The following is a 9,366-nucleotide window of genomic DNA, read 5'->3' on the forward strand; positions in this document are numbered from 1 at the left end:
GGTAACTTCCGCCTAATGCTTTATGAACCTTCCCCAGCCAGGCGGAGCCTTGCCAAATTTGACCAATCCCTCTCTCTCAGTGTTGTCGTTTCAAGTTGCGATAGGCTGTTCAAGCCATCCATTATTGCAACCGCACCTAGCTTAGGAGGAAATACAGGCGATTTGCCACAGCCATAGGTAACAGTTTAAAGCGGGTAATTTTTTTCAGCCGTCACAGGATGCATGACTGTGAAGAGTACGCAGCTGCGAAAAATGTTAACCTCCTTGCATAGATTGTAACAGAATGGTATTTTGTAGAGATCAAGAACAATCTGTTGACACATTATTGAGAGGGGGATTTATCACGAAAATATTTTGAATTCGTACAAATCGGTAGCATTGTAAAATACCGAGGTCAGGTGTCTTTATGCAACATGGATTATAAAATCCATTCTAACGCATTTTTACACTTTCAAAGGGGGAGCACAGCTTTGGACTTTAATGGATAAAAATGGGTCGAATAGATGCAATTTCTGCATATATGTACGCAGGTTGGAGTACCTCGTGGGATCATGTGAGATAGCTATAGCCACAACATACAGGTACTTGGCAAGTAAGTTGAGTTAACATGAGTTAACATTATTAACATAAATATTAGTTTTACATAACACGCTGTGCAAACTGGATTATGTATGTATGTATGCCTCTCTCTCAATCTCTCTGAGAGAGAGATCATTTAAGAGAGTGTAGTATAACATATTAAGACAATAGTGACATGATGAATACATTTGCGGGGTCGGCTGCAGAGCATTTATCAGCACCTGCTTGGGAGGGCTCTTCCCTTGGGAAGTATTCCAAGCAGACTACGCGGTTTAGTTACAAACCTGGGTAAATCCATGTATGTGGTAAACCTGCTAAAAGAAGAGCCCTATGGTGGTGTTTTGCTTTGAGAATGAATTCATAGAGTTCTTCTATTAGGAGGTTTACCACTTAGGCCTACTCCAACTTAATTTAACAAGGTTTGTCACTAACCACGCACGAATGTTCTCACTCTCCTCCTAACTCTCTATTCAGGGAAAACTCCCTAAACTGTCTAAATAATTAATCCACGAGGTGGTATTGTTTGATGATAGGCTATGTTGGGTCGTGTTTATGTTAATAAAAGGTAAAAGTTGCGTGCGTGTCTAAAACTACATATTTAAAACCCGCCTTTCGTAACGCTGTGTTAATGCAGGATTTTATTCATCGTCAGCTCTATAATTATTAAATGAAATATCTTAAACCTGCACACCGCTATGTATGTTGGGCTGACTGACTGACAGATTTGACACTGCCTATAGGGTGATGTCTCCGACTCTGGTACAAATATTACATAGCCTATATATTACTGGTACAAATATTACACGGACGATGTTTGCCCAGTTTAGCTTGATCCATGTCCCCTTTGAAAGGCCTTGCTCTTGCAAATCGCTAAAACCAGTAGGTGGCACTTTAGAATAAGGATTTAATTCCCTCTTGTGTTCTTTTAGGACGTGTGCTTTTCAATTGTCATGGTAATATGAATAAGTAGACTGTGGCTTGGAATCCATTTCTTGTAGAGTCTACTGTAACACACTTTATGTTAACACGTACCAATTTTTCCCCCTATTATTTGATGTAGGTCAAAATCAATCTAGAGAGGATTCAGTGCAATGGCCAGAGTTATAGTGAGTTTTTGGAAAAGTGCATATTTGACAAGCAATGTGAATTTAACTGCAATAAATAGCCGCTCTGGATCCACTCTCAGTGAAGAAATATGCTTTCTGTGGTCATTTTCACATTGTGTGCTTGCGTAAGGACTGGTTTACTGAGCCAAATCCCACTCCACTGTACTGATAAATCCTGTTACCACATGGCCAGGAGTGGACGAACTTTGTGTTGACCGGAAACTGCAGAAACACACATAATTAACCATGTCTTCATCTGACCTAAGTCCTTGTTCCAAAGTCATTTATCTTTACTTTTTCTAATAATAATAAAAAAAGGTCAATAGTGCGCTCGGTGTTATCCTTGAAAAGCTTCAGTCCTCATCTAACACCATACCCATCAGGAATTAAAAATAGCAACATGGGAACGCAGCATGTTGTTTTCTGATTGCACCACCTTTCGCCTTCAAGGGTGTGAGGGTTTGTTCTATAAGCTCTCAGGCGTCGTAATGGATGTTCCTGATGAAGTGGCAGACGTTCATAATCGGTGCCCCTGTCTTATTTTAGGGACTCACACAGAACGATTTTGATTAATGGTGTATTGGACATCTGCTTGCAATGAGACGAAGAGCAATTTAGATAAACCACAAACTAATAAACAAGGCCTTAGTAAACATCTCTGGGTCTATTTCCTCTCACCTTGAAGTTAACATTTCCTCTACGTTGATGCCACAGCAGGTGTTTCTTCCCATAGGGTCCTGACCTTGTGGCAAATGATTAACCTAAACAAGGCAAAGCCAAATATATCCTTTCTGGACGGTGCCATGTATAAAAAGAGCCATTCCATTTGCCGTGCACCTCTTCAGCCGATTCTGAGTTGAGACTGAGGGTTGAGCTGTCATGGCGTTCGTTCAGATGACTGGAGTCTGTCTCCTGGCCGTCCTGGCCCTGGGGCTGTGTGCGCATCCAGAGAAGCCGTTTCTGTCGCGAGCGGGTGTGATGCATAACAGCAGGCCCTACTCCTCCATGCTCACAGTCACAAACGGGGAACAGTTTGGCGACTGGACATGGCCGGAGATGTGTCCCCCAGATTACTTTGCGGTTGGATTCAGCTTGAGGGTAACTGAGACTCATCCACACACACACACACTTTTTTGTGTCTTTTCTCTGTGTAGCAAACTCACACACAAGGCTCATAAAAGCCAGGTCAATAGTATACGCAAACTCAACCATATGTGGTTATTTAAACAGTTTTACTCGCCGCACGTGGTCTTTTCACATCAGGAACATGAAATAAATCTCGGTCTGTATAAATATATATTGTGTATGCCTTCTTACACCTGTAAAGCATTTAGTACAACATTTTCATCCGGAAAATACATTCTTTAATACTTTTTATTTTAATCTCAGGTAGAATCTAAGCAGTATGTACTGGATGACACTGCTCTGAATGGAATTCGTCTCATCTGTGGTAGAAATGAGGACAGAAGCTTCCTCTACACAGTGGAGTCCCACACTGGATTGTAAGACTGCCTCCTCTGCATCATAGTTCACCTGCTCATAAGATGGCACCATTTGACCACAATGACTATGCAGTTGTTGTTGCCCCTAGTAACTGAATTAGAGTAAACGCTAGCTACTGAGGATAATGGCATTGAACCAGGCCTTCACACCTGCCATATATCATGAATGTGATGTATGTAAGTGGTGAGATTGCCTGCACTTCAAAAACAACCACAGAAGATTATTTTGTTTTTGTACCTGGAAAATTGCTATATAGCCACAAGATACAATGCCCTCTCTCTAGGATATTAGCATTTAAAGGTTCTTGTATTGGTTCAATAATGTAATGTGCAGTTAAAAAACATGGGGCTCCAAACAAATGTTCATAGGAATAATGAAAGATTTTTCTTCGACGAACAGTCCAGAAACCCTTACATGTTGTGTTCCATCTGTCTCACAGCTACGGTGACTGGACCGCAACCCAGTACTGCCCCTCTGGCTACCTGACCTCCTTCCAGCTGCGCGTGGAGTCCCACCACGGCATCATCAGGGACGACACCGCTGCCAACAACATCCGCTTCCGCTGCAGCAGCAACCCCACCCTGGAGGGCCAGGGCTTGGACTGGGGCGAGTACGGCCACTGGAGCTCCGAGTGCTCCGAGGGGGGCATCTGTGGGATCGAGACCAAGATGGAGGAGCACCAGGGCGGCCTGGACGACTCGACCCTCAATGACGTCCGCTTCCAATGCTGCTCCCAGCAGTAAGAGCCCTGCTGAGAGGCAGGTATGGTGTCTCTACCTAAGGGCTGCTTTTCACATATAGACAGTGGGCTCATATTTGGGCTATTTAACGTGACATTTGACATGATGAAGATCTTTTTCACTTGGTTTAATGGTAAATGGTAAGGTCACAGAATACCTTGAACCCGACCTTGATTCCTTTGAACTTACCCTTTGAACCTCATTTTTTTGTGAGCCATAAATATGTTTTTCCTGTAGACTAGTAGGTATGGCACACATTATATACACCGCATTTTGAAGCCTATGAAAAAAAGTGTTCACTGTGGCTGTGGTTTTTCTTTTCTTCTTATTTTCTGTGATTTCAGATTCGGCTGATCCAGACGTCTTCACATTTGTTGGCAGTTTGTGAAAACCACAGGATGTTCACAGAGGAGACTGAAGGAAATGAGACATTCACAAATAAATGCAGCATGTAGCTCACCACTTGGAAATCTCACTGGAACTTCAAAGCCTCTTTTTTATGCTTATAGGAACTAGAACACAGGGCAAAATATAGTAATTCAGTCTAAAGAATGCTGAATCTTGGAATATTTTCACAGCGCTTTACCAGGGGGCCTATAATATGCAGCGTCAAAACAGACCTGAACACAACACTGATGCCTGCTGATGTACGCATATTCCGCCTCCTTTAAAGAAGCTTAATTAGGAAATAAGAAGATAGAGGTAATGAATTAATTTAAAGTTTAAAGCCTGACAACAGTAGATAAGTAGGCATGTGGGGAACAGAGGTAATTGTGTTAATTAATTGGAGAGAGGATAATCTGTAAAAGGGCTTTACGTATGAAGAGTAAATGGATTTCCTTACGGCCCGGCACGAGGTTCAAAACAAAATGTTTTTTTAGAAGAGTTTCAGGAAATCAAAGCATGGTGAAATGGGAGCTGGGAAATACTGCACAGAGAGGCCCGGGCTTGAATTAGGCCGATCATTTGAAAGTGGTTCAGGCGTCAGGAGTTATGAGTTATGCCTCTCATGGGCTCTGCGTCTGAGATGGCAGGCAGATGAGGATGATGAGGATGTGGCGCAAATGAACAGAGCACATCCAGTCCTTTACAGTTGGCACTCTCCCAATGGGGGATTTCCCTCGCCTATTCTAATTCTGTTATGGAAGCCAAATGGGCCTTTAAAAGATTCATGGCTGTCATGAGAGCAGTGCTCCCTGTTTGCCCTTCGCCTCTGATTAACAACCCTCTGGTGTCTGGTACCGTACCATCCACTAGATGGCAGTGTTGCTGTTCATATGTGTGGCATGGTGTGTGTTGAGATGTTCGTGTAAACAGTATGAGTTGAACATAAGCTTTGTGGGCAGCCAAACTATCAAACAGAAAGAGGAACAGTTCCACTGCAGTGGTTGGACAACAGGTGTCTACAGCAGGTGCAAATCAACTCAATTTAGTACAAATACATCTATTTCCCTCTTTGTCTCATGTCATTTCCCCCCTTGTTTCTCAAATAATGCACCTGGAAATCCTGTGATATGACAGCGATCCACATGGTCAGAGAAGGACCATCACGGCTCCCCTCAGAAGGGAGTCATTTAGTGGTTCCAAATGGACAGCTAATTGATACGGTGTTTTCTGAGCAGCTGAGCATCGTCTGGATCCCTGTGTGCCTTTAGAAGGATCACCATAGAAACTGTCGGTAGCACACAGTCCCCTGTGATGTTCCGGGGCCTTTAAGGCTGCACCCTTGAGAGGGACTCAAGACCTCTGCCCACTTACACATTCAAAGCACTTAGTGCACTCAGGAAAGGTCAAGGAAAACAGAGTTCGAGCAAAAGAGGGACAATGATTGGTGTTTCTTCTTTACCTTTTTTGTGTATGTTTGTGTTGGTGCATTTATGGTGTGTGTTTGTGTCTGTGTGTGTGTCTCCTGTGAATATCTCCTCTAAAAAGACAACTCTGTGTCTACATTGAGACACCAAGTCTGTAGCTAATCCTTCTGTATTAAATTATTCAAATCAATTATTTATAATTTTTTCAATTATTGAGACCCAGATAATATATCATAATATACAGCTTATTAACATCTTAAAGATGAAATATGATATAAGACAATGGCACACATTGTTAACACTCACAGTTCATGTACCATAAAGATTTTGTTCAGCCGACTCAAATGATAGGTGCTGACTTGACGGAGGCGAGTCAAAGACTTGGTTTAAAAATAAAGAATTGAGAAGAGCAAGAATATTATATTTATGCAAGAAAATAAGAAACAGAAATGCAAATCAAATATAAACCATATTTATAATATACAAATTGTACAGATGCCATACACGTTATGTCACTTTTTCCATACAAACAAATGGTTATGCTTTACAATGGCGGCACAGCTGTTGCTGACAATAAGAGAGAAGCAACCTTCAAAATGGAGAACGTGGAAAATGAACACAAGCCAGAGAACCCACTTCAGCAAAATCATTAAATACTTATGACATTCCACGGTCATCCTCGATCAGTTAAATCCGTTTTACAACAATCAGGAGAGACAGGAAAAAAAGGAATACAGGAAATGGAGTCTGAAGGACATTATTAACCGTTCATTATTAACAAGAACAATTTCACTGCCACTGCTGGAGACTTAAAGACGGTAACATTATGAAAGAAGCGGAAATAGCGTGTTGTCTTTGTACACGACTGGATAGAATGTTCCAGACAATGCTTGTGGGATTTCTACATTAGTCATAGGTTACTCCTCCTGTTACCGAGAGCAACACAAACACAGTTCTGCATCATTTAGCTGATGAAGTGCCAGATCCTGCTTTGCATTCCCCTCTGCAGAACTCTGGGTTATTTCCTCGGGAGGAGAGCGGGCTACTTGTTCTACCCCTGTTTGGCTACCGTCATGATATATTTTACGATCAGCTATCACCAGAGGGAATCTACAGACCCAACTGACCCCCCGTGATAGAAACACACACACACACACACACACACAGACACACACACAAACACACACACATAAACTAGTTGTTCGTCTGTGTCTGAGTGTGTGTGGGCCTGTGTGTGTGTGGGCCTTGACGCTGATCATTTGTCAGGTAAAGAGCAATGCAGATGAATGTTCATCATTAGTCATTCAGAACAGAACCCACCCATTCCCCACTCACGCTTTAACCCCCCCTCTACAGCACCCTTTCACAATCACGGTGAACCCCCCCCCCTACAGTCAGTTCAGGTGAGTGTACAACCCTCTCCTTAAGTATTCTCACCGCACTACATACTGTATTACTGTATTCTGTGCCATCACCGAAGCATTTCACACACACCCCCCACCCCTAAACAAAACAAAACACAATCCAGCGTCCAGAGGAGCCTGGTTGCTGCACGACAGTACAAGACCACACAGTTCACCACGCAGAGCAGAGACAAATAAACAAGAAAAATGTCAGGAATACGAAGCGGGCTCAGACACGGATTAGGCGAGCGACTGAAGCTGCGCAGGCTGAGACGGCTACATAAAAGGAAATTAATATCTGACAGCAGACAAACAAATCAGGTTTAGCACCCGCTTGAAAATAGGAGGCAGAAACATCGGTGAAACATAAGAGGGCTTCAAAGCGCTGTCAGATTCAACTTGGACAAAATACGGCGGGGAGAAGTCTTTATTACGACTCGCGGAAACCTACACTGGAACGGAGGTGAAGAATCTCAGAAAAGAAAATAAAACAAAGAGAAAATGATATGAGTATATATTTCCACACAGGACATTGGTATCGATTGAAGCTCGGTCAATCTTCACACAATACAGTGGTAGTAATTTGACATCCTTTAGGCCTTGAGTGGGAGTGCGTGAGACGCCTCCATCCGTGCAGGCGATGGAAAAGCCATTATGAGCTGAGCTTGACCCGCTCTAGCCATTACAGCAGATCTCATGCCCCCGCGTCACCCCCGTCCACCCACCCTCTCCTCCAGAGGAGCCAGGAGGCCACACAGCTATCAGTGACCTGTGGGGGTGGGGGGGTGGGGGGGTGCAGTGGGGTCAAAAAGCCCCCCGGCTCCCACCCCCAATCCATCAGTGAGCAGCAGGCCACGCTGCCACAATGATGTCATACACACCTTTTTTATGGCGGCTTGGAAATTCTACACTCAGCAGTTTGCGAGAGCGAACAAACATTTTTGGTTCGACATCAGCACTCTTTCAAGCGTAGGTCGCTGCCGGACTTTTTGGGACGAGTGATTTACAGCATTGCACTGTACTTATAAGGAAATACAGTGAAACCCTGAAGACTTGAGGGGAAAAAAAGGAAAAAAAAACGTGTGATTCATGTCGCCTTGGTCCTTGCTTGTGCACAAATGCGAAGCTTTGAGGTATAATAAGACTAATCATTATACTGTACCGAATCCAACTAGTCGTCAATGAAATGTACTTAAGTAGGTTTTCAAATCACAGCCACGAGATGCAAGTCACTGTATCCGCTGGCCAGAAAAAAAGGTTTTGAGGAAAAAAGGTTAAATTCCCATTAGCCAGCTAACAGGTCATAGCAATTAATAGAAACTAAAAGGAAAACAACAGAAAACACACGTTAGACAATATCACCACTGAAAATGTATAGAACCTATTCTTCTCTGCAAAAACTTTTCCTCATTACCCAAAAGTTTACTCTTTTCCTGTTTATGAGAAAATGAAACTGCAGTAGACCACAGATCTAATCTAGTTTTATCAGTGCTGATTCCTCTAAGAGTTTTGATGTGTTTGGATGAACCACACCCAGAATGTATGAAGAACCTCAAGCTCTTTGAACACAGGAGTTGGTAACTGCAGATGTCAGGTTCTGCAAAAGAAAGATCCTAGAACTTTTTCTTCATAATATTTCTATTCTCCTTGGAAAAGAAATGAAATTCTTCATATAATTTCTACTCTCCTTGAAAAACAAATGAAACTCTTCATATTAACACTTCACCAAGCAAATTGGCTTCAATGCACAAATGTATCGGATATACATTCCATGTAAGAATACACTCGAGATATATATGCTTGAAAAGGTCACATTCCTCCTTCATTTCATCAAGCAAATTTATGAACGAATGTAAACAAGAAAAAGAAAAAAGAAAAAAATAGACCAATCATCTCAAAGATGTACGCCATCCGGTTCACAATGGATTGCCTTTCGCAACAGTAGCCATTTCCTTTGCTGTGGGTTTCCTTCCCTGTTGATGAAGGAATTTGACAGTAATACTGTACAATGGGGCACAGGAAGGAGGAATGTGTGAGTCAGAGAGTCTCTCTCATTAGTCTCAGGCCCCCTTTGGCCACACAGTATATCTACCCCATGTGTTTTTAATATCCAGTGGTTGTGATAACAGCCTTCCACCCCAAACCCCCCCCCCCCCCCCCTTCCCTCCTTCTATCAGCTTGTTTACAGAGTTCCTTCTCAGCAGATGGAAGTGAGAGTGGCAGC

The 9,366-nt window shown here is 42.8% G+C and overlaps 1 protein-coding gene across 1 annotated transcript; it reads left to right on the forward strand.

Moving 5' to 3' along the window:
* Positions 1-119: 119 nt before the first annotated feature.
* On the forward strand, positions 120-4,403 carry LOC105891744 (vitelline membrane outer layer protein 1 homolog). The gene is made up of 4 exons (XM_012817925.3): positions 120-2,783; positions 3,075-3,187; positions 3,628-3,950; positions 4,273-4,403. The coding sequence occupies exons 1-3, from the start codon at positions 2,565-2,567 to the stop codon at positions 3,929-3,931; spliced, it is 636 nt and encodes a 211-aa protein (XP_012673379.1). The 5' UTR covers positions 120-2,564; the 3' UTR covers positions 3,932-3,950; positions 4,273-4,403.
* The last annotated feature ends 4,963 nt before the right edge of the window (positions 4,404-9,366 follow it).

The sequence above is a fragment of the Clupea harengus genome, chromosome 11 (genome assembly GCF_900700415.2).
Source record: "Clupea harengus chromosome 11, Ch_v2.0.2, whole genome shotgun sequence".
In the NCBI taxonomy this organism is placed as follows: domain Eukaryota; kingdom Metazoa; phylum Chordata; class Actinopteri; order Clupeiformes; family Clupeidae; genus Clupea; species Clupea harengus.